This window comes from Phalangium opilio, unplaced genomic scaffold (assembly GCF_054372755.1).
Source record: "Phalangium opilio isolate 3A_F unplaced genomic scaffold, DU_Popi_V2 ptg000209l_1, whole genome shotgun sequence".
In the NCBI taxonomy this organism is placed as follows: Eukaryota; Metazoa; Arthropoda; class Arachnida; order Opiliones; family Phalangiidae; genus Phalangium; species Phalangium opilio.
In genome coordinates this window covers 3,944,063-3,968,519 of record NW_028324217.1, presented here as the reverse complement: position 1 = coordinate 3,968,519, position 24,457 = coordinate 3,944,063, and the positions used below count along the sequence as shown (strand labels likewise).

Sequence of the window (24,457 nt, the reverse complement as noted above, 5' to 3'; positions counted from 1 at the left end):
ACATATCTTATGTACTAATGCGTGTAACATGAGGGAGCAAAGGTACACATAAGCCTTCTATTTCGTAGACAAAACAAATAGTAATATATCATTATCAGGTACGCCTGTATTTGATCTCAGTAAAGATAAGAAAATTGAAACAAAACATATTTATATTTGCATGAGCAAGGGACTTCATACCGCTGTTTCGAAAGTAATAAGACTGCATATGCTGTTACATTAACATTTTCCAAAGATCGAGTGTCTTTACTGGAGTGAAAATAAAGGTGTACCATAAGTCATTACTTATATTTGCCTTCGGAATGGAAATATTAAATGTTTAAATAGTTAACAAAGCTATTACTAACCAAGGACGGATTGCAGCCCATAGAGACCCAAACTAAGCTACAAAACAACCAATGTTTAGCTTTAGAGTTCTGTTAGGAAACACGTACAAAAGACCAACGTATATAATGTAAATAGTCAAGAAGTCAACTACGTTAGCAAATAAAACTCCTATTGTATCCATTTATCAACGTCACTATGTCCCTAGCGTTGCACTTAGTTTAGTACCATCAGAAGTGTATGATACTTCTCTACGAGAGAAGTGTAACACAAAGCGGGGTTATTATAACACGATTCTAAGTTCTAGTACTATTAAATACCACACCGGAATTAGCATATCGAGGATTCAACTGAATGAATATAACAGTGTAAGTTGCAACCAGTCCTACAATGGACAACAACAGGGTCTTGGTAATTATGAAACACGAACCGACTTTAAATCCAATTAACCGCGAGTTCAATACCAGTCCCAACATCTGCACGTCCTTCATCTTCCCCGTGTTGTAACTATCCCTGCTAAGTTCGGGCAGAAAGGCTTTGAACTGGTCCATCAAGTCGGGTACCTTAGAGGCGCTAAGTATGATAGCGACCAAAGCGAACAAATCGATGAACAGTAAAATCATGAACGTTGAATGATACTGCCTTTGTCCTGTTAAACTCGTAACGGCGACTATAGTTATGTTCTGGCACACTGTGTATAGTGACGTGGCGAAAATTATGGGAACTGCCAATTGAAACAGAGCGTTAACACGATCGGTTAAGTGATAGATATCCAGGAGATCGCGGTGTAACTGAGGAATTAAATTCAGTGAGCGTTGTTCGGCGGAAACGAAAGTGTTTAAGCAATTGTCTAAGATCTCCGCTACGGCCATGAAGACGAAACAGATAATCATTATTAACGATGAAGTTAACCCGATACGTGCAACGGGGTAGGCGAATTTAATTAAATTGTAGCATATGTTGAAAGCACGTTCCGATAAATTCAATTCGCATCCGAAACAAATGTACCTGGCTACGTATTTAGAAGTTTGATCTCTGTTATGCGCCAAAATGGCTACGAATAGGCAACAAACCACCAAGTAAAGTAACACGGACAACAGAGCTAATTTGAAGATACGGGATATTTTACGAATTGAATCTTGACGCAATTGCTGTAAGATGTCCTTTATCAGACGTTTCAGTAGCTTTCTTCGTGTAAAGATGCAGACAAAAGCGATTGTCAACATACACGTTCCGACGAAGCCACTGATTGTCGCTTCTTTTTGCTCCGGTATTAGAAAAACATTTTCTTCCACGAAGATTGAAAGGGCGCTTGTACGTACGTATGATAAATAAACCAATGAAATCATAGACCACGTTGTCATTAGAAAGATCATAGTACGCCAGAAAATATTTTTTCGAAATTGTTCTCGTGAACCTTTCATGGTTTCCCTAGTTTGACTTAGCACGATATGAAACGATTTCACTAGCTGTTTTTGTAGGAATGAAGGGATGATTTATTGTGTATGTTAATGTACCGTGAAGACATATTGTAAGGTGTTTTCCCTTTTTTTAAATGTGAACCAATATTAGGGTGTGTCTTATATTGCAAGGCGAGGCTTCATTGTACGAAAAATATGTTTGTAAGGGTATTATTGATTAATAATAAGGCGATTACGCATTAAGGTTATTTAAGTAAATACAATTGAAGGTTTAGTAATATGAAAAGCACTTTGAGATAACAATAAACAAACATATTCTACAGCTGTATAGACTACATTATCTTATCTGGAACCACGACCATTCATAATTTCGTAAGATATGTTCCATAAGTTTGTGACTTGTTTTTGAGAGCTTGTAATGAAGTGACGTAAGGAAAATGTAAAGCAACGCCTGGTGAGGCGCCGTCAAATGCTTAGTATAGACTAAATAGGAAGATGGACTGCAAAGTTAACCGAGTGCAGTCAATTCTCGCTTCCGTCGTTCTAACTGAACTAGCTCGAGCTGTAAGTCTCTGGCATTACGAACTTGTATAGGTAGTGTTATCGGTTGCATAACATACACTTGACTCACGAACGAGATAAAATTACGTTCTCCTGGAAGAAAAAAAGGCTCATTTAAACATTATCAAGTCGAATAAAGTTTCCTTTCCAAGTTTTATTAAAAACGTTGTAGTCTACAACAGATCCTTAAACAGTAATGTCCGAGCTACACAAAGCAGCGGTTAACGATGATACCAGGATTTTATCTCATTGTTTGAACAAGGGTATCGATATAAATTTGATGGACAAAAATGGACATCCGGCTTTGCACGAAGCAGCTGAATATGATCACGTGAATGTAGTTCAGGTTTTCCCGGAGAATCATGCCAATTCTAATTTGGCCGAAAAGGAAGGACAAATGGCATTGCACATGGCGTCCTTTCTAGATCATAGAAATGTGGCTGGTTTACTGGTGCAACACGATGCCAATATCAACGAAACCAATATGAAGGGCGAAACCGCTTTAGATATCGCCTCTGAGAAAGTACACGATGATACTGTTTCGATTTTACAAAACGAAACCAGTTTTAAACCACAGAATGTGACAATCAGTCAAGGTAATAGTAGAGGTAAGTTACTAAATTACTAACTGCATTGAAACATGAGTATGACTCTGCCGTAGGGGGTCAATAAACCATTTAATTAATGAATGGTTTATTAGTTTTTTCACAAAGATCCCTTTTATAACAGGGAGGAGCCATTAATGGCTCGCAAGCATGAGTGTATTAGTTTTTTTATTATTATTATTTTGTTTTTTAATAATACAAAGCATGATGCTAAAAATTTTACATAATGATATTTACTACGATGGTAGAACAATGAACAGCGTAGTTAATTGCAGAAGAGAAGCAAACACGACCGGGGGGGGGAATACACCATTGTGTGTTATTTTCACTGCAAATAATAGTTGAGACAAAATTGAAGAGAATAGTATACATTTTTTATTTAATGTTTAGTAAAGAAAGATGAGTGCTAAAAGCAAGTGCGCATGCTTTGCCACCTCTGACACTCACACTTATGGGGTGTATAGTATAAATGTATTCTAATCACAAATATTATTCTATAGAACAAGGCGATGATGCAAACGCCAAACACGAGGATAACTCTGATAACGAACATTGGAATGAAAGACTGATTAAAGATTGGCTAGAAGAATTAAAAAAAATTAAAAGACAGTATAAGGACAGACGGATAAGATTAAAACAGAATAAAAGACGGAAAAAGGATTTGCAGGAAGAATTAAAACAAAATAAAGGACGGAAAAAGGATTTTCAGGATGAATTAAAACAAAATAAAGGACGGAAAAAGAATTTGCTGAAAGCATTAATACAAATTAAAAGACAGCATAAGGATTTGCAGGAAGAATTAAAACAAATTAAAAGACAGTATAAGGATTTGCAGGAAGGATTAAAACAAAACAAAGGACGGAAAAAGAATTTGCTGAAAGCATTAATACAAATTAAAAGACACTATAAGGATTTGCAGGAAGAATTAAAACAAATTGAAAGACAGTATAAGGATTTGCAGGATGAATTAAAACATATTAAAAGACAGTATAAGGATTTGCAGGAAGGATTTAAACAAAATAAAAGACGGAAAAAGAATTTGCAGAAAGCATTAAAACAAATTAAAAGACGGAAAAAGAATTTGCAGAAAGCATTAAAACAAATTAAAAGACGGTATAAGGATTTGCAGATAGCATTAAAACAAATTAAACCCGTAAGAGTATGTAATAATTACATTAACACCATTAACATTAATACCACCAACATTAATTATGGGGTGAAATCTGGAGACATCATAGTTAACATGATGGATGCTGGGAGGACTTTGTTTCCGTTCCGTAGATAGGGGTAGCCCTTCATGGGCTAGGTTTAAGTTATAGGTATGGAGAATATGACTCCATCTCACCTCTCTCTCTCCTCCAAGGATCCTGTTTCTTTAAAAGGTAATTTAAAGACTGTGTGTGGCGTTTTTATTGGAAGCCAAGGACCAATCACTCAGAGTGCACTCTAGTTGTACCTTTGACTGTACTTTGAAGTGATTACACGTAATCTTTAAAAGTCCCTTAATTGCCAGCGCTCAATTAATTACGCGTAATCAGTGATAAACTCTTTGATAGGAAACTCCTAGAAAAATAATGTAGTCAAATAAAGCTTTGAACTTGTTCTGTAAGTAATTCAATGTAATTCTTTATTTATAAACTTACAATTACGCGAATAAATAATAAGTGTATTTAATGTTTATTTAGTATCATATTTAATTTAATAAAACAAAAATTAAGAATTTATTTAAAGGAATTAGGTAACATAACTGATTATACCTTAGAAGAAAGTCCTTTTTCTAAATATAAAAGAAATTCAATATTAAAATAAAAAATAAATGATCTCTTACTACAGAATAATTAGCATTTAATTATTCTTAAAAACGAGGACTACTGTGCCACCATTGCTTTAGGGACATCTGCTAAACCGAACCTGTTACCCTTAACTCTCTCAGCCTGTGAGAATTCAACCAATCCCTAAGGGATAAGTGGTTCCAATTAGCGGGTGGCGCAATTTTATAACTGTCCTTTGTTAAACCGTTTCAAATTATCTTCGGATGCATGAAATAGGTAGAGAGGTGTAGTTGTTTTCAAGATAACACTATCAGAACTTATCAAACGAGATAGAACACGTTAGCCATAAAATACAGTGACTCAGCAACGAGAGGAACGAAAAATAATTTCTAGTCAACAACTGAAACTTCATTTAATTAGGCCTAGGTAAAACTACCAAGTCCAAGAAAGTTTCCAAGTGTTATTAAAACCGTTAATTTGTCGGTAACAACAATGTCTGAGCTACACAAAGCAGCGGTTAACGATGATGCAAGGATTTTACTTCATTGTTTGAACAAGGGTATCGATATAAATTTGAAGGACAAAAAAGGACACACGGCTTTACACGTAGCAGCTGAATATGACCACGTGAATATAGTTCAGGTTCTCCTGGAGAAAGGTGCCAATGTTAATATGGCCGATAAGAAAGGACAAACGGCATTGCACATGGCGTCCTTTCTAGATCATAGAAATGTCGCTCTTTTACTAGTACAATACGGTGTCAATATCAACCAAGCCAATGCGAAGGGCGAAACAGCCTTAGATATTGCCTTTGAGAAAGGACACGATGGTATTGTATCGATTTTGCAAAACGAAACCAGTTTAAAACCACAGAATGTGACACTCAATCAACATGATAGTGGCGGTAAGTTACTAAATTACTAACAAATTAAACATGAGGTCAATAGTTGAGAGTTTGTTATGCCATCTTTGTTTGAAGGGACACTAAAGAAGACATGGGTGGATGGATAAAAATTATTTGAAATACGTCACAGGCACCACATGATGCCAAGATACAAAGACTCCACTTGGAGTGGAACTGGACACCTAGTCCTTGTTTTCCAGGCAAATTCCCCAAAGTGCTACTTACTATTCGGACTAAAACAACTAAGTTTCATTGAACTACGCCTCTCCTCAGTCGAGTGGTGCCTGTGACGTACTTCACATAATTTAACCCCACCCCGTACGATGCCTTCTTATCTGGAAAAGACCCATTCAAACTATACTTATGTAGAGTATTATTATTGCAACTGAATTCTAATTACACTTATTACTCTTTAGAACAAGGCGATGTTGCAAACGCCCAACACGAGACTGATTGTAATTGCGCGTCTAACGATGAGGAACTAACTAATTTGACGACGAGTATCGATGAATTAGATCACCGATTTAAAGAAATTTCAACTTTGAAGGAGAAAGTACAATACGAGCTGAAAGTGAATGAGTTACAAGCTGAAGTTGATGGATTACTGAAAATAATAGAGCAACTTCATTCCCAAGTGGAAACTTCTTCGATTTGTAAAATCCCTCATACAGTTGAAAACGAACAATCAAAACAATTTGAAAGATTAAATGAAAGGATTAATGATTTACAGAGAGATTTAAATAAAATGAAAACCGAAAAAGTAATTAATTCCAACATTAACGTTATTAACTACAATCATGGGAAGAAAAGTGGAGACTGTACTTTTAATTTAAACGGTCATTAAGGGGTCACAAGGTCTGTGGCAATCTTTATGGATTACCCTTGCATAAGCCACAGTACGCGTTCGATCCCGCCTTGAGGATAGAGGTGAGATGGAGTAGAATGTTCGTAGGCCATGTATGGCAATGCAAGTCTCCCAGAGTACCTCGCGCACGCCCCTGGTACCTTTGGTAGAGGATTGTTAAGTGCTGCCCCCAAGAGTCATTCAAAACTAGAAGCTTGTTTTCGCGAATTAGCTTCTAATTTTAAGACACAGAGGGCAGCAGCGTAGACGTTTTCGTAAAACGTACGACCCCTACCGAACACCACTGAGGATGTTGGGAAGACTTCGGTGCCGTTCCGTAGATGGGTAGGGTGCAGAGGCAGATCACTACTCCATTCCACCTTTTTCCTCCAAGGATCCTGTTTCTTTAAAAGGTAATTTAAAGACTGTGTTGCGTTTCTATCGGTAGCCAGGGACCAATGTACCTTTGACTGTATTGAATGGATTACGCGTGGTCTTTAATAGTAATCGGTGGAATCTAAAAGTGATAAACTCTTCGATAGAAAACACCCAGAACAATAATGTAGTCAAATAAAGATTTGAACTTGTACTTCTTTATTTATGAACTTACAATTACACGAATTAAATACATAATAAACTGTATTTTTATCTTTAAGCTGACCATAATCAAGAATGTGTAGTGTATTTATGTTTATTTAGTATCATAATTAATTAATTTAACTTAATTAAATAAAAATTAAGAATTTAATTAAGAAAAGATGCAAAATTGTGTTTTAACTTTTAAGCTACGTGAAGTTTGGTTTTTCCCAAATTTAATCCGATATTATAATTTTTCGTTTGTAACGCGCCGTTAAAGACGTTTCTCGCATCGGCTTCCCTGGTATTTTCGTAATAACTTTTTAAAACCGAAACTAACGACTGAAATTCTCTATCCTTGTCCTTTAATTGTTGGTATAAAGATCCATTTTCATTTAAAAGCAATTTAATTCTTCTTTTCTGGGTTCCAATTATTTTGCTTTGCTTTTCATTAACTTTACTCAGTTTTTTGTTTTCTTCTTTCAGTTGGTTTATTTTCGATTGCATTTCGTTAAGATTTTCGTTCAATTTAAGTATTTCTTCGTCCTTTTTAATAATTATGGCTTGAAGACGATCGTTTAATTCCGCCATTCTTTTGTCCTTGCGTTCCGCTTGCTCTTGTAGTTCCCTTATTTGATCGCCCAGACTATTGATACCTTTGACCCAAACCATAATTTCTCTTTCCGTCTCTGTTTGACCGTATTTTTCAATATCATCTTGAATCAGTCGCTGAATCTCATCTTTTTCATTCATCAGCTTCTTGCGTTCCATTGTCAGGTTAGCAATTTTTTCGTAAAATTCCAATTCACCTTCCTCGGAGACAATCTTTAACTCGTCTATCAGCGATTTCTTTACTTCGTTCAATTTCTCGATCCTAGTCGATATTTCACTGGATTCTAATTCTCTATTAGCGATTTCTTTTTCAAGTTCGGCGATAATGTCCTTTTCGGGTGTTGATGCTTCGTTGGAATTGGGTTTGAAAAATTTCTGGGTTCTTCGGAAGGATCTTCGAAGGAATTTTCCGACTTTCTTGAACTGGAACTGACCCAACGTTTCTTCGTGGCCGCGTTCCTTTGAGATATCCAGGGCGGCGATACCTTCGTTATTGATGATCTCAGGATCGGCTCCATTATCGAGCAGAACATCGATTAACTCCTTGTTGTTTTCCATAACAGCGTAGTGTAGTGGGGAATTTCCATCTTGATCCTTGGCATTGACATCGGCGTTATCATTGATGAGGTATCTCGCGATGATGGCATCTTTAGTTAGGTGCAGCACCGTTTCACCATCTTCATTACAAGCCTTGACATCCGCACCTAATTCCAGTAAAGTTTTAACGACCTTTTCGTGACCTTTCATTGAGGCAATGAGCAATGGTGTGTAGCCATGATTGTCCCTTGCATTTACGTCAGCACCTTCTAGAACCAGTAGCGGGACGATGTCCAAATGACCCTCTCTTGCAGCAACGTGTAAAGGCGTGGCCCCATTAGCGTCTGTGGCTCGGATGTTGTTGAACCCCGTGTCCACGCTCATAAGAATGGCTTGTACCAAGTCGACATTCTTCTCGTAAACGGCTTGATGTAAGTCGGTCCATTTTAAATCTTCCATGATTTAACTAACTTATTTTAATGAGCTCAAAATGTAACGCGTGGTGTACCATGAAGACAAGGTTGATCTACTATGATTTCCTGCGAAAGTTAAGGTTTTATGATAGCGTCAAAGTTTTACTTTCCGGGGGGGGATGAAGTGATACAGACAACAAAACAAATGGGAAACTTTCGGAATAGGGTTATCACTACATCCGCTTCGACAATTTTATTATATTTTTCTGCGACCTCATCTTACCCTGGTATGGAAATCCTTGTTTTAAAACCACTCCACTTTCAATAATTCCCAGTTATACTTAAGATAATTCATACTTTTACTTTAGAAGTGATGTTATACTACACATCTGTCTTAGAAACTCTATCTCGTTCTGTATAGAAAACTGTATTGTACTTTGACGAACAATTATTATTTTCTAAGGTTAGTTGACTCTATAAGCATGTGATTGTGTAGGAGGAAGTAATGATAAGATAGCATTAATTTTCCACCTTTTTGATTATGTACTACTTTAGGTGCGTGGGTTGGTTTTGTTTATCAACTAAATTTACCGTAGATTGGATTAAAGGAAAAGCATAGGTAACGTGACAATTTACCTTAAAAGAACGGTATTTTATGATATCTTATTACAATATGATAATTAGCATTTAATTAGTCTTAAAAATTATCAAGGACTACTGTCTCGCCAGCCGCCATTGGTTTAGTGCAGGCGTCTGCTAGCCAGAACCACTTACCCCTACGGGATTGGTTGAATTCTCACAGGCTGAGAGAGGTAAGGGTAAGGTAGGTTCGGGCTAGCAGACGCCTGCACTAAACCAATGGCGGATGGCGAGGCAGTAGTCTTTGATTATTTTTAAGACAAATTAAATGCTAATGATCATATTGTAATAAGAGATCATTTATTTCAATTTAAATATTTAGTTCCTTTTATATTTAGAAAAAGCAGCCGTTCTTTATAGGAATAATGTTATGCTACGTAAACTTTACCTTTAAGATATACACTATAGGCTCACGTGGTGTTTTTAAGTGTCTAACAGAGATAACTTGTAAACAGGTTGAAGCTTTGTCCTTACGAAGATACTGATGAGACAGTTCATTAGGAATTTTATTATTAACTTAATAATAAATATTTATTAGTGAAAAATTCCGAAATCGATGCTTAACTTTTAGTTTTTATTTGAACCTTCTTACATATTATATTTGTAATAACGTTGTAATTTTTGATACGATAATTTTTAATTAATAGGCAAAGGCATGGCCCCTCCGTTCAAAATGGCGGATTCAATGGCTGATTTGAAAGCGTTTTGCATAGTCTCTTCGATTTGGTCAGGCAATTTTGAAGTGAAGTGTTCTTTCAACGACTTCCTAACGGCCAGGAGTGACCCGAGAGAGCTCAAAGTTGTTGCTACGGCACCCCTTGAATCAACCTATAAAATGAGAGAACACCTTTAAGCAGAGGTTCTACATCTTAAGCGGACGATGCTTCAACCCCCCCCCTTCTCTTTTGAAAAGGGCAACCTATAAGCATATGATTGTTTCATGTTTTTACCCTGAAATCAACGAGCTTTGGATAATGAGCATATCTGTCCATCGTAACAGCAAAACGAACAACAACATTATCAACTTTAGCTTTCGCATCGAAGTTGGCTTTGGGTATCCTGCTGTATTTGGCTTTACCATGGAACTTCACTTCCAATTCATTAAAAGCCATGCTACACGAGAGTGTGGCTTGATTTCGTTCGATGTCTCTCCATGTTGGTGGTTCGCAGTTTCCGAGCCGATGTCCCTTGTCTAAACCTTTCAGTTTACCTTCGTCAAATTCAGCTTTGACCTTGACGTTAACAAAGGTGATTTTCGTGTGATACTCCATTTTGAAGTCTTTCAAGGGCGCAGGGTTCAAGTGACGAGTTCGCAGTTCATCCGCGAGTCGATTTTTGATGACGTAATCCAAGTATTCATTTGATCTTTGGAAACTTGACGCCAAAGCTATCGACGAACCTGCAAGGTTTAATGCGACTCATGGACTTCGTAACTAATGAGAACTAGCTAAGCTACTTGGCCACTGTTTTGAAGTTAAGTATTTTAGGGATGACCCCTTAATTAAACTAGAAATAATTGTCTTTCACTCTTTCAGTTTCTTAATTAAATTTAAGGGGTCATCCGTAAAATACTGACTCCAATCTTAACTTGAAAACACTGTCCCTTAGGACAAACAAAATGGAGATAGAAGTATAGAACTTTTCGACTCAAAATTTATTTCCCATAGAACATTCCCCTTAATTTATGCCACACTTATCAGAAACACCCTGCATAATGATTATGGTATGCTAAGATAAGCGACAAGACGTTACAGACCACACAAGAAAGCCCCAAATATTTTTGGGGAAATTTTCAAGTACTTCTTTATCTTTTATATCCTTAAATATAATCCAATATTCTCTTTTTGGCATTCCTTTGAACATACATACGCAAATTTATTATTGAATTTCGACCTAATTGTCTAATTCCCAACTATACCATGCTTATTTGTAATTAGCAAACGTGAAATATACTTACTAAAAATTAATAAACTCAGAAATACAAAGCCTTCCATCTCGCGACTTGTTTAGGATCTCTCTGAAGATTATGGGGCTTGTTGAAGGATAACAATTTACTGCGTAAATAATCGAATTAAAGTTCGTTTAAATGTCTCCTTAGCTTTTTACTTTTTAAAGGCTGGTGGCCGCCATTGAGGCACAGCATACTCCATACAGGAACGGCACTAAGCCTAACAATATCGCCTTCTGACAGGCAATGGCGTCTCCCTTATTTAGTTGCTAAAAAAAGAGAACGGTTCTATCTCTTTCAAATGATTGAGCAACAACGGGAAACATTTATTTGTTTTATGTTTTGCTTCGAGACAAGCTAGCTCTTATTGAAGTACTCGTAAACTAATGGCCTCATTGTCCTGTCAAATATAATTTAAATTTTTATTCTCTGCTTATACTGTTCAGAGTGATTCAGACAAATAAATAGGCTTAAGGAAAGTTAAGATTAAGTGTAAACTTTTATTAGATATATCATAATTCACAAGATATGTTCCATAAGTTTGTCACTGGTTACAAACTGGATCTTGTCATGAAGTGACGTAGGTCATAGATTCGAGGTAAAGCGACGCCTGGTGAGGCGCTGTTAAAGGCTTAGTACAGACTAAATAGAGCAGATGGAAGTCCTGCAAGATTAACCGAGTGTAGTCAATTCTCGCTTGTCATTTTCGAACTAGCTCGAGGTGTAAGTCTCTAGCATTACTGAGTACAGGAAGCGTCATACTTATGGAACATATCTTAATAACTTATGACACAAGTAATAATATAGTTCAGGTACAAGTGATAATATTGCAATTTCATATCGCAGTTATTTTCATTCATTAGAAATACGATATTTATGCAAACAGTGAGATTTAAAATAAAAAATATAACTTTATTTTTCCAGTTAAAATCTAGAAAATCAATTGAATCATGAGAATTACACCAATATAAGAAAAATCATTATCTTTGCAAATATATTTTGCCGAATGGACCAAATTTAGGGCTTCGTGTTGATATTTATTCTCAATTTCGTCCTCAAAATTTTATATTAGTTTTCCATACGAATTTCGTCACCAGAGGTTTGTCTTCTGAAATAATCATTTTTAAGTTAGTTTCAAGCAGAAAGTATTGCTGGTTTCTATGCCGTTTTCCATTGTATTTTCCAAGGAGTAGGTTTATTGGAGTGATTAGGAATGTTTCATTCAGAGTGCATTGTAGTGCAACGTGGTCTCCTGCAATGCTACTCCATGGTGGTAGATATAGTAATAATAACAGACGATGGAAAACCGCATAAATCAATCGAGCAACGAACATTCGAGTTCTTTGTTCTTACAGTTTTTTCTTGCGATTTTTCATCTTCCTCACTTCGGGTTTCTTGCGGAACAATTCTTTGTCTGTAGTCAGTAACTTAATCTCGAAGTGATGTTTGTTCAGAACCGAGTTAATCGTTTCAACTACATCTAAATGGTAAGAAATAATTTCACCTCAATTAAGTAATGTAACTAAGCCTTAGTCCAAATTCATGCTAAGCCTTGGTCGTTAAAAATTTAACGTACTCTGTTCAATATCATTCGATGTAAGACTAGTTTCCCGTTTGTAAGTAAACGGTTCTTCCACAAACCAAAGGACCTTTTGGTTAAAGTTATTTTGGTTGAACGGTGTTCCCCTTGTTAAGGTGTTAGTCAGAGTGTTGAAGAAAAGTTCCCATCGTGGTTGGTAGTATCTGAAATCAGGGGGTGAGTTCAGGTACAGTCAGGGGACTTACTGCGATGTTGCAGAACACATACCCTGATACAACTCCAGACCATTGTTTGGCGGCATAATCTAAAATCTGTTAAGGATTTAGAAAATATATTTCTGTTTATAACAAATGAAAATGGTATCGTAGACCCAAACAAATGTTGGGAAGGATCATGTTACAATTACCACGCATTGTGGTTGGTACACTTCTCTCGAAGAGAACTATTAAATACTTCCGGTTTTACTTACTTCCCCAGTTGGACCCCATAGAGTTATTTGATTTCTTGCGTTGTACTCAAATTGAATTTCCTCCTGAAAAATATTTATGTTCAATTTTCATGAACAATTGAAAAGACCCAAGCTTGAATTTTATAACGCGACCCTATCTGTTCGCTAGTTATTATACATACCTGTGGTGTAGACGCCCATTTCTTAGCGGATGAAATCCAAGCATCCAATTTATAATGGTCATCCAATGACAATATTGTGTCCAAACTTGTAAGCATGGACATCATTGACTTTGATATTGTCCTTTTTTTTTTTAAAAAAAAAAAAGAAATTTCATTAGTAATTTATAATATACTGGTAAGCCTCGGTTATTCATTCATACTCGAAAGAATCCAAATCCTTTCCTTGAAATGCCTCTTTCATTCGAACATGCTGGGCAGCGAATGAAATTTGCAGAACTTGACGGGCGACATCGATAAGGTCGTATCTAACGTGTTTATGAAAATAACCCAATATCACACGAAGTTATTTGTAATATCATAAGTTTTTAAGTGATATGTTCCTTCCATAAGTATGACACTACCTATACAAATTCGTAATGCTGGCCCAAGACTTACAGCTCGAGATAACTAGTTTGAGAACGACAGAAGCGAGTCAATTGAAGTCACTTCAATCACTTCATGGCAAGCTCCAGTTTGTAACCAGATATTAACAAACTTATGGAACATATCTTATAAACTTATGGGAATATACACCATCAAATTAGAAGTGAAATTACACGAATGTCCCTTGCGTCTGTAAAGATTTATCCTTGGCTGCAATTTGGAAATTCGTTAGGGCATTTGCGACATCCTGAGTATCGTACCAGGTCTGTGAATAAGCAATTTATAAGTCAGGCCGTGTTGAAACAAACTGCATACAATATGATGCAAATACAAACCAATGGTGTCCTCTTCAGAGATGGACGCGAAGTCAATATGTATACTCCATGGTTTATGACGCTTGAAGTTGCGTTGTAGACACTTCTCTGAAATTGAGCAACTTGTCACATTTGAAGCAGAATTTCAATATTTTAATTTCATACTCTTAAATATTTCCAAGCTTCATTCACATTAGTATCATTCTTTCCATAACGGCAAGTGGCGTAGAATTGCAGCCTAAAAATTAGACACTTGATTGAGTACCAATTTAATTCATCGACGTCTTTGTCAAAGGGCACTAAACACGTACCATTCGTCAATATCAGCAACTGGTTCTTTACGCCAAGCCATTTCGTTCATAAACTCGAACATAACGTCATTCTTCTCAATACCTTCAGGTGTTAAACCAGTACCGATCATCGTGCTGTTGGTGAAATTTCTTGCCACAAATGAACCCTACATTAAACCAGAATATATTGTGGCGTTGTATCTACAAAGCGGAAGTCAGACTCCTCACACCATTAAGCCTAACGTTTAATATGCTAAGCCTAATCTTATCCTGAGCCTAACACACTGAAAACAATGTTAGAAGGTCAGGTTACCGTCCTATATCCTTGGCGCAAGCATATAAATTGAAATATTCATTTAAGCCTTTGTAATTGGTAATGTCACATGATTAGTGAATACGGTCGGTTGTTAGGAAGAAAAGGCTTATATAGACCATTCCATTAATTGCGTGCACTGGCTCTAGCGGTGGTTTTCGGTGCGAGGGCAATAACCTAAGATGGTGGCCTTATAATGGTCTATCGATTGCAATTACTTACTTGATTGACTGCATCAATTGCACCATACATGCCCAAAACTCCCCCAAAGTTGTGCAACATGCACCAAATAAACGGTTGCCCATAGTAGGATTCGAAACGTTGATATTGTGGAAAGAATTCGGCTTCCAAATCCAAGATGATCATTTTGCCACGAGGGACTGAGGTTAACAAGGCTTTCGTTTGAGGTGGTTGCCATAATGAAGGGTCGTTGACGAAAATCCAGCCTTGCATTAACCTACGCAGAAAAATTGATTGACTAAAATTCAGCACCTGACCGAGTCCTATTAATTTTATGCACTGTGGTGCAATTGTAATTACCAAATTGCATCTGGATCAACCATCGTTAATGAGCTGAAGACTGCCTTCCCACACTTGGCCAAATATGCAGGATCACTGGAAAATTACATAAATGGCTTTGTTAAACCCTTTTCCTCTTAATATGGTCTACTCTATTCTATTCTAAACATTTGGTTGATAATCTTGAGATGGTTAGGCCTAACCTGGAAGGTGATGGCATTTCATTGAAGAGATCAGTGTTGTAAATATGACTGGTTCCAAATTCTTTGATGTATTCTTGAAGGAACAAGCTTCCCATGGTTAAGAACAGAGGGTCTTGAGGTTCCAGAAAAGATGTGCTTTAAAAACCACATTAAACTTAATACGCTTTAGACATTTAACAACTAATTAGAAACTGACCAACAATAAGGCTTTTTAAAACCTCCCCATCCACCTGTAACATTAACAACCATGGATCCAGGAAACAACCTGCAATAATTTGTTAAAAACATTTTAATTAAGCCTAAGAGAACCTTCTAAAATTTGTAGTTTCAAACCTTGAAAATGCCGGTGGGACACGACCACCAAACGCTGGTAAAACAGGAACCATTCCGTATTCTTTCATACGATCCAGAATTTTGTGTTGAAGTTCGATTCGTTTCTTGTGCCATGATTGTGATAGTGGTCCAGCAAAGGCTTGGAAGTTTCCCATGCGATTCCTTAACAAATTACGAAACATTAGATCAGCTAAACAAAAGCTGTTCAAGCATCAAAAGTGCATGTCTATTGATTTCACAAACACAGTGTATTACCAAGCCAAAAATGCTGGTCCAGTAAAGAAGTCATCAATGTCCCCATCAGAGAATCCAACGCTTTTATAAACCTATCCATGATTATTATGATAAATGACACTACGTGGGTTCCAAGGCTTTGTTTGAATTGCTTACCCTGTACCAAATGGCCTCCTGCGCTGTAAACGCTAATGGTAAATTAATACCATTCAAAGCCATCCAATCAATTTCGGTTTCCCATCTTTCCCAATTCCACCATACCATGGAGTAACTGACGGTACAAACATTCTGATAGTACCGAAAACTTTAATTGAAGAAGAAAAGTTGTATTATTAATGTAAATGATAGTAAATGATGCATTATTTAAATCATAACCCTATAGTACTGTCATAAGTATGGGTCGAAAAGGATATTTGCAAGAATTCTTTATAAAAGGCAAGAGGGACATCTAGTGGCAGTTTGTTTCACGTTGCCTCAAACTGAAATCATGAATCTTAGCTTATTGTGATTGCCATTTTTACCCGTAAACCGATTTACCAATAGACCTTTATGAAGTTAAAAAAAGGAGTAGGCAATCCTTGGTATCGGGACATACAAGGGGGTTGATACAAAAAAGACTACAGCGCAGGTGCCAAAAAGCGATATGAAGGGCAGATTTTTACCCCCGTGTCTATCCCTCTTATAGTTATATAGAAATGGGCTATAAAGGAAAATCAACACGCCTGTACTTTGATCGACTTTGTAGAAGGAACCTCTAAACGAATGTCTTTGCATGGACAATGCCACTAGACCCACACTTACGAAAAATATTAAAGGGTTACGTTTCATAAAATAAATACTTGTCATTCGCAGTGATTTTAACTGGTTTCGTGGGCAAAGGCAACGTGACGATATTTAGTTGGGTACCGGACCAAGACACGTGCATTTTGCAAAAATACTTCATGTAATACTGGACACTCATTGCCAAAGCAATTGGTGAAGTACCCGTAAGAGATACCTTGTCATTTTCGGAATCTATCTGCAATATTAACACATAATAATAACCTTAGTAAATTATTTTACATAAGTACGACACTGATTCTCATACACGACGATGACAATTATTATAATCATAGGTTTATAAGATATGTTTCATAAGAATGACTTCCTATACTCCCTAATGCTATAGACTTACAGCTCGAGCTAGTTCGAGGGAGAACGACGGAAGCGAGTCAATTGAAGTCCTAACTACACTCGGTGGTGGCTAATTTTGCAGGACCAAGTTCCATTTAGGTCCTATTTAGTCTGTACTTACTAAGCCCAAATTTGACAGCAGCGCCTCACCAAACGTCTTCGCTTTACCCTGAATCTATGACCTACTTCAATCACTTCAAAATTACAAGCTCGAGTTTGTAACCAGTGACAAACTTATCATGGAACATATCTTATGAACTTATGTCTTAACTCAATATCAAGGCTTACCACAAACGTGTCTTTGTCATCAGGTCCAATACTGCGATCAATTTTAATCAAAATATTTTCTGAGTGACTCTTGAAAAGCTTTTCAATTAGTCTTCGAACTACAGTTACGTTGGAAACTTTAGGCAAGAGAATTTTAGCTGGATTTTGATATTCAGATTCTGCAAGCAAAAATAAAATAATTAGAAACATTGTAGAAATAACATAAGTTCATAAGATATGTTCCATCCATAAGTTTGTCACTGGTTTCAAACTGGAGCTTGTAATTTTGAAGTGATTGAAGTAGGTCAGATTCAGGGTAAAGCGAGGGAGGCTTGTTGAGGCGCTGCTGTCAAATTTGGGCTTAGTAAGTTCAGACTAAATAGGACCTGGAACTTGGCCCTGCAAAATTAATTAACCACCGAGTGTAGGACTTCAATTGACTCGCTTCCGTCGTTCTCCCTCGAACTAGCTCTAAGTCTAAGACTAGCATTACGAACTTGTTTAGGTAGTGTTATACTTATGGAACATATCTTACAATCTTATGACTATGACAACAATAAAAACTACATCCAAACAAAAAACCTTCCTTATACATTAAGAGCAGTATGAAGTCTTATCTAAGAGAGCTACCGCTCTCTCAGAATAATTAACAATATAAGCTGTTTAATCTTAGAACTTACCATCGTAACTTGAGGAATGTACATTTTGAATTTGAAATACTGCTATCAAAACAACCTTAAAATAATATTGTAATTAAGTATTATCAACTTTAAGCAACGTAATATTACATACCAGTGTTATACAAAATGGCTTCATATTTCTCATCGAAACTGAACGAGCATCCGTCAGTCTCGGATATGAAAATAAACTTAGCAACGGAAAGTTTCGAAAGCCCCAGTGACTCGATAGGCCTAACTGATTGGAAAATTGTAACACGATGAAAAGATTACAGTTATCATATCAGCTTGACGCAGTAAGCTATTGTTTCCCATAGATAAAAAGACACAATTTAATTTTTAATATGTAAGCACAGAACAATATTTTTTTCGGTTGTAGTTTTTGAGCACCAAACATGTAAATAAATAATTTAGTTCACATTAGATTTAAGGTTTATTTAAGTGAAAAGTTTGGTTGTTTACAAACTGCTAAAATAATATCGCGTACTATTTGTTTATTTTAATTATTTAATTTTTTTAAATTCGAGGTTATTTATTCAAAAAGATAATTTACAAACAAAATGATAATTTATGATAATATTTATGAAATCAGGAATGCATATAGCTATTAGGAATCATTGTGTAATATCCATTTTCACTTAACGACTCTATGCGAGGATTTTGTTTTAAGGGAGGAGCCAGACTAATCATTATATATGATGAAATATCTATCTCTCTGCGCCTTGCACCTTGCGCACGCGTGGCTAGAACCAAAGAAATGAGAGTTAGAAAGACGCCATCAGAATTATGATGCGTGACGGATAGTAAGTTCTCAAAATCTCACGCCTGCCCACAAAACCGGCATAGAAATTAACATGGCAGATATGGCTACACAATGATTCCAATTAGCTGTATGTATTCCAGATAAAATGGAGTATAGTAAAAAAAAAAGTCACTTCGTCTCCAATCTTTTATTACTCCATTATTTTATTAACAATCAATGGAAAATGATATTAGAAAAAGTATTTAATGCCATTTTTCATAAAGAGTAATTGTATTGGAGTGGAAATTAAACAATCCTTAAAAGTACACGTATCGAATGTAGTACCAACTTCGTCTCCAGTTTTTTTACTCCATTATGACATTGGAAGTCAATAAACAAAATAAATAAAAAAATTAACTTTTTTTCTTCAATGGAGTAATTTTATTGGAGTGATAATTAAATATTCCTTAAAAGTACATAACATTGCAGCTAAGTCTTCTTTAATATTACTCCATGGTTTAATTATGAAAAATGGCATTAAATTAAATTAAAGATCCGGATAGCAATTGTTGTTTATGGAATTCGAATAACTCCGCTATGTATTCAACGGCTTTACCGTAATCTCTGATGATAAGGTAATCGCGTAAAAACCTCTGTGATTCTTCGTTCACTTCACGATGTTCTGCAGGAATAATATCTTTCGAAACCTCGGGTTTGCTTTCAATACCCAAATTAACCATTAATATTTTAAATTCTAGGCATAATTGGTTTAAATAAATTAAAACACTCTCGAGTTCTTTTTGCGTAGTGTCACTGTACGAATTATATTTTATTGCATCGGCACAAACAACTTCTAAACCGACGGCGAAGTGTCGAAGGCGTTCAAGTTCGTCACGGAGTGCGTCTTTGTGCTGAAATTGGACAACAGTATGATTGGTTTTAGTTACCTTTTATGACTAGAGATGGCACCACCAAAAATAAGGTTATGTTTGGTTATAGGGGGTACTAGGTGCGATTTAGTTAATTTCAATAACTCTAGATGGTGCCACCAAAAAAATTATTAAATGTATCACGTGGTTACGAAAACCAAAGGCTGAGAAACTAAGGCGGTGGCCCTAGACAAATGTCCACTTTCAAAATTAGCTGGGTCAGTTTAAAAATTAAATGCTTGGGGTCGACTGGCCCTGTAGTCACTTAATTTATTAAAAACGTCCCAAGGTTTCACCATTTAAAGTGGCCAATGTCCAGTTTTTTATTTAAAAGTGCTTTGGCTCTACTGGCCATTTCCTTATTTTTCAGCCTGGGTCCAAATTAATTTTAATCTGACCATAAAGGAAATGGAAAAGATTGTTTGGAAACACTTGTTTCAGAAAATATAGCCAAAAGTTCATAGATATAAACAAAAAGTATACTTAGTTCACAGTTCCCGGTCTTTGACTATAGACGTCATGTAAAATGAGAAGCAAACAACCCTCCTATCAATCCCTACACGAACCAACCAATCAGATAAGAGCCTCTTCGAGGTCAAAGGTTTATAGAAAGTAGTACACTATGGTGGCGATCCAAACGTTAATTCTTGGTACTAGACCTAGCAACTGTTACTATATTGAGCCTATTTACTGCTGTTCCCTGTACTACGGTCCTGATGGTAATGATGCGCAGAGGGGGTCTGAGAGGTAAAAGGGGTTTTCTCATATTTCGCGGCGCGAGTAAGCTTCAATGAAGTATACTTTTCTTTTTTATCTCTGAACTTTTGTTATGGGTAACTAAGCCTACCCGTTAACATTCTTTATGGGCGCCGTATTGGCGATAGGTGCAGTACATAATTTAGCCAAGAAGTTATATCAGTATCTCAGAGAGAAGGTATAAGATGCCTTTGTATTCGCGCGCCATAGTCCCAGTCCCCCTTTCAAAATACAAAGGGGGACGTAAAAGGAGGCGCCGGGCTATTTCGCCTCTCCTCAGTCGGAAAATATGACTGTAATTTTCGTCACTCGCGTCGTCGCGCTGACGTGGGTTTTCAAGAACCAATGAGATGCTGGTTGTAATTTAGAGACGGGGATTAACTCCGGACCTACGTTTGGACTGGAGATAAAGCTGGAAATCTGGCGAATTTATACCTTCTCTCTGAGATACTAGTTATAACTTCTTGATTTAGCCATATGATTTTTCAATCGCTTTATGGTGCCATTGAGCCTGGCTGCCACTGTATTTCAAAATAATCTATGAATGAATGTCTATAATCTAGTCTAATCAGTAGTATGTTATCTTGGTCTCTTTGTTTTAACCAAATCGTTGTGAAAGAAAGATGGCCGATAAAATAACTCGGGAATATACCGCGTTATGGTGGAAAGGCCTCTGGTGTCGTATGTTCATCTTCATATTTATTAATTATTGGCATTAATTTATCAATCTGTAAATGCTAGTTATAGTTATGGTTTTGTTCCCTAAACCATCTACCAATACAAACAGCAGCGCTATGGATGCACCATAAGTTTATAAGATATATTCCATAAGTATGACACTTATGATACTTCGTAATGCTAGAGATGGGCTTACAGCTCGAGCTAGTTCAAGAACGACGGAAGCGAGTCAATTGAAGTCCTAACTACACTCGGTACAGGTGGTTAATTAATTTTGCAGGACCGAGTTCCATCTAGGTCCTATTTAGTCAGCATTACTAAGCCCAAATTTGACCTCAGCGCCTCCTCACCAGGCGTATTTCGCTTTACCCTGAATTTATGACCTACTTCAATCACTTCATGACAAGCTCCAGTTTGTTACCAGTGACAAACTTATCACGGAACGTATCTTATGAACTTACGGTATACTAAATATATTTTCGCTTGAATGTAAAATTTTGGGCGCCATGTTTTTAATTACAAAGAGTATGTGATGAAGCGATTACGGCGTTCTCTGGTGTCAATTGATTTAACTGCTTTTAAAATTGCCCTTACATTTACGGATTTAAAGTCTTCCTCTTTTGGTGTCTTAATTTCTGGAAGCCAAAGTAATCTAAAAATTTTTCGATCTTCTTCAGCACTATCATCTACGAAGATCTCTTGTACCTGTTAATAATTTTAACACTTAATGATCAATTCTGTCAAGGCTTAATTTTGAGTTTCGCATCTAACAAAGCTCAATTGTCGATTTTGTTTATCGCAAACAAAGCTCAATTTTGAATTTTACCTTAAACAAAGCTCAATTTTGATTTTTTTACCTCAAACAAAGCTCAATTTTGATTTTTTTACCTCAAACAAAGCTCAATTTTGATTTTTTTACCTCAAACAAAGCTCAATTTTGATTTTTTTACCTCAAACAAAGCTCAATTTTGATTTTTTTACCTCAAACAAAGCTCAATTTTGATTTTTTTACCTCAAACAAAGCTCAATTTTGATTATTACCTCAAACAAAGCTCAATTTTGAATTTTACCTCAAACAAAGCTCAATTTTGAATTTTACCTCAAACAAAGCTCAATTTTGAATTTTACCTCAAACAAAGCTCAATTTTGAATTTTACCTCAAACAAAGCACAATTTTGAATTTTACCTCAAACAAAGCTCAATTTCGATTTTTACCTCAAACAAAGCTGAATATCGTCTCTTATGCTCTAAACTCTAAACCCTTACGAAGGACCTAAACTTAAGTAAATTATAGGGTTATGATTGTACATGACAACCATTCAAGACATTAAATCTAGTTACACCATCTCCATTGATAATACTTCAGAAAGTGGACGGGTAATCTAGTAAATTCACGACAGTTGCGCCATTGTGACGTCGCTAAAGGGGTTTGATACAAGCTCCTCCTACATCTCAAAGTATCATGCCACCACCACCATAAAGCTTCCCTGTGCCGCATCTCTTAAATTGAAAATGTAATGAAAACGAAAAACTTGTACTCACGAAGATCTTCCTGATTTTAACAGTCTGTTCTTGACCGTGCTTAGCAGTATTTACTATTACACCGAACCGTTCAATTTTAAAACTGTCATCACCGAAACCGTTTTGTATCATCCAATCACCACCGTAGTTCATCTTTACTCTGAAGTGATATTCTTCGATGTGTTTAGCAATGGTTTCGTCTTGGTTTAACCCATTCATTGATGCGTTAATTCAAGCACGTCCAATTATAATGAGTTTCTCAATCAAGAATCCGGGCTTTTTAATCATCTCTAGAACGTAACATATAACGCCCCCTTTTGGTTATATACTGAAACAAAGATGGGTTTTTTTGTCTTTCGGTGTGACGTCATTGTGTGGTTATCTTTATGGATGGTAAGATTAGTATATACGTTGAAATTATCTATTGTTCCTGGATTGTAGTTATTAAGTTCATGAATCAAGTTATCTGTTTGGTAATATACATCCGTTACCTGGGAAGGAATTTCAGATGTTTGTTTTTGTTGGCGCCTTTGCGAGTCTTGGTTGTTGTTTAGTTCGTCTGTATTTTTAGCTCCGCCCTCGACATTAACGAGTTCGGATTGGTTCCTGCCTTTGGCAACGGCAAAAGTGTATAGGTGTAAAAACGAAAAGTACACTTCCTTGAAACTTGCTCGCCCCAGCCAGAATAGTGTCGACCTCTTCTGAGTATGACTACCTTCCCGGCCGTCGCACAATGAACAAGCCGTGATAAGGCTCTTAAAGTAACAGATGCTAGTAACTCTAGTACCAAAAATTTTCGTTTGGATCACTAGCTTCATGTATTTACTATATACTATAAACCTATGACGTAAAGAAGCTCTTCCCTGATTGGTTAGTTCCTGTAGGTGATTGAATGGAGAGTAGTTTGCTTACATGTCGTCTACAGCCAAAGGCAGCTAGCGTACTTATGAGAATGGTCTATTGCCTGGCCTACGAGTGTAATTCATGCATTTAGAACTAAATAGTTTTACATCGATTAAGCTATTACCAAGAAGTAATATCTAGTTTATTAGGAAGAAGGTATAAGATGCCTAAGTATTCGCGCGCCATAGTCCCAATCCCCTTTCAAAATACAAGGGGGACGTAAAAGGAGGCCGGGCTATTTCGCGGGCTCTCCTCAGTCGGAAAATACAAGTAATTTTCCCGTCATTCGAGTCACGCTGACGTGAGTTTTCAAGAACCAATGAGATTCTGGCTGGTTGTAATTTAGAGGCGGCGGGGATTAACTCCGGACCTAGATCTTTTGGACTGGAGATAAAGCTAGATTATAAATGTGGAGGCGAATTTATACCTTCTCCCTAATAAACTAGATATCACTTCTTGGTATTCCTGAAGATGAAGATCTCAAATTCTTTTGTCATTAGCACAGCTATTAGCAATGCTTCTTATCTTTTAACAACTTATCTGAAGCCTTTGTTGTATAAAGAAATAAATCAACACAAACGGGGTGCTTCTTTTCCCACCGATTAAACGCGTCTCCAAAAAGTCGCTTCACTTTTATAGGATCGGAAGTGCAAATATGGGATTGGCATTAATATGATAATTGTTTAAACACACCCAGAATTGTAAATTTTATCATAAAAATAGGTCATTTTCCTACGTGACGAAAATAAATAGAAATTTATGAACTCATATACAATTATGGATAATCCTTTGAGACCAGGGAAAGTGCAATACATATAAGCGTATATGAATAGAAAGTAACAGAAATTGAGGGAGA

At 36.5% G+C, this 24,457-nt stretch overlaps 5 protein-coding genes across 6 annotated transcripts; 2 read left to right on the top strand and 3 right to left on the bottom strand.

The window, feature by feature from the left end:
* The first annotated feature begins 445 nt into the window (after positions 1-445).
* On the top strand, positions 446-4,705 carry LOC149618475 (uncharacterized). Its single transcript, XM_089854895.1, has 2 exons — positions 446-2,914; positions 3,412-4,705. Exons 1-2 carry the CDS (start codon positions 2,503-2,505, stop codon positions 4,194-4,196), a joined length of 1,197 nt encoding a protein of 398 aa, XP_089711021.1. The 5' UTR covers positions 446-2,502; the 3' UTR covers positions 4,197-4,705.
* A 180-nt stretch (positions 4,706-4,885) lies between these two features.
* Positions 4,886-7,117, top strand: LOC149618474 (uncharacterized). Its single transcript, XM_089854896.1, has 2 exons — positions 4,886-5,587; positions 6,004-7,117. The coding sequence occupies exons 1-2, from the start codon at positions 5,176-5,178 to the stop codon at positions 6,429-6,431; spliced, it is 840 nt and encodes a 279-aa protein (XP_089711022.1). The 5' UTR covers positions 4,886-5,175; the 3' UTR covers positions 6,432-7,117.
* A 2,644-nt stretch (positions 7,118-9,761) lies between these two features.
* Positions 9,762-11,454, bottom strand: LOC149618473 (uncharacterized). Of its 2 annotated transcripts, XM_089854042.1 has the most exons (4): positions 11,315-11,454; positions 11,166-11,262; positions 10,159-10,607; positions 9,762-10,036 (listed from the first exon to the last, which is right to left on the bottom strand). In XM_089854042.1, the coding sequence occupies exons 2-4, from the start codon at positions 11,200-11,202 to the stop codon at positions 9,845-9,847; spliced, it is 678 nt and encodes a 225-aa protein (XP_089710168.1). In that variant the 5' UTR covers positions 11,203-11,262; positions 11,315-11,454; the 3' UTR covers positions 9,762-9,844. The 2 variants fall into 2 exon arrangements, with proteins under 2 accessions (XP_089710168.1, XP_089710167.1); XM_089854041.1 differs by having other exon boundaries at positions 11,166-11,417.
* Positions 11,455-12,047: 593 nt separating this feature from the next.
* On the bottom strand, positions 12,048-18,288 carry Naglu (N-acetyl-alpha-glucosaminidase). Its single transcript, XM_089854040.1, has 22 exons — positions 18,188-18,288; positions 18,076-18,130; positions 17,417-17,574; positions 16,795-16,973; positions 16,112-16,259; positions 15,977-16,047; positions 15,722-15,883; positions 15,585-15,653; positions 15,389-15,523; positions 15,207-15,281; positions 14,889-15,123; positions 14,375-14,520; positions 14,229-14,301; positions 14,085-14,171; positions 13,923-14,014; positions 13,527-13,631; positions 13,327-13,447; positions 13,166-13,228; positions 12,964-13,007; positions 12,733-12,899; positions 12,510-12,636; positions 12,048-12,264 (listed from the first exon to the last, which is right to left on the bottom strand). The coding sequence occupies exons 1-22, from the start codon at positions 18,218-18,220 to the stop codon at positions 12,225-12,227; spliced, it is 2,385 nt and encodes a 794-aa protein (XP_089710166.1). The 5' UTR covers positions 18,221-18,288; the 3' UTR covers positions 12,048-12,224.
* A 247-nt stretch (positions 18,289-18,535) lies between these two features.
* On the bottom strand, positions 18,536-23,467 carry LOC149618471 (uncharacterized). Its single transcript, XM_089854482.1, has 3 exons — positions 22,720-23,467; positions 21,772-21,882; positions 18,536-19,725 (listed from the first exon to the last, which is right to left on the bottom strand). The coding sequence occupies exons 1-3, from the start codon at positions 22,915-22,917 to the stop codon at positions 19,357-19,359; spliced, it is 678 nt and encodes a 225-aa protein (XP_089710608.1). The 5' UTR covers positions 22,918-23,467; the 3' UTR covers positions 18,536-19,356.
* Between the last annotated feature and the right edge of the window lie 990 nt (positions 23,468-24,457).

Excerpts from the sequence above, each read along its gene's own strand:
- LOC149618475 (XM_089854895.1), top strand. The coding sequence starts at position 2,503 with ATGTCCGAGCTACACAAAGCAGCGGTTAACGATGATACCAGGATTTTA. Across the intron at positions 2,915-3,411 it reads CAGTCAAGGTAATAGTAGAG|AACAAGGCGATGATGCAAAC; the intron begins GTAAGTTACTAA and ends ATTATTCTATAG.
- LOC149618474 (XM_089854896.1), top strand. The coding sequence starts at position 5,176 with ATGTCTGAGCTACACAAAGCAGCGGTTAACGATGATGCAAGGATTTTA. Across the intron at positions 5,588-6,003 it reads CAATCAACATGATAGTGGCG|AACAAGGCGATGTTGCAAAC; the intron begins GTAAGTTACTAA and ends ATTACTCTTTAG.
- LOC149618473 (XM_089854042.1), bottom strand. The coding sequence starts at position 11,202 with ATGGAAGGCTTTGTATTTCTGAGTTTATTAATTTTTA. Across the intron at positions 10,608-11,165 it reads TCTGAGTTTATTAATTTTTA|GTTCGTCGATAGCTTTGGCG; the intron begins GTAAGTATATTT and ends TAAACCTTGCAG. Across the intron at positions 10,037-10,158 it reads CAAAGCTCGTTGATTTCAGG|GTTGATTCAAGGGGTGCCGT; the intron begins GTAAAAACATGA and ends CTCATTTTATAG.
- Naglu (XM_089854040.1), bottom strand. The coding sequence starts at position 18,220 with ATGAGAAATATGAAGCCATTTTGTATAACACTG. Across the intron at positions 15,124-15,206 it reads GTTGATCCAGATGCAATTTG|GTTAATGCAAGGCTGGATTT; the intron begins GTAATTACAATT and ends TTTTCTGCGTAG. Across the intron at positions 13,229-13,326 it reads AATGGGCGTCTACACCACAG|GAGGAAATTCAATTTGAGTA; the intron begins GTATGTATAATA and ends AATATTTTTCAG.
- LOC149618471 (XM_089854482.1), bottom strand. The coding sequence starts at position 22,917 with ATGAATGGGTTAAACCAAGACGAAACCATTGCTAAACACATCGAAGAA. Across the intron at positions 21,883-22,719 it reads TTAAAATCAGGAAGATCTTC|GTACAAGAGATCTTCGTAGA; the intron begins GTGAGTACAAGT and ends AATTATTAACAG. Across the intron at positions 19,726-21,771 it reads AAGACTTTAAATCCGTAAAT|CACAAAGACGCACTCCGTGA; the intron begins GTAAGGGCAATT and ends GTCCAATTTCAG.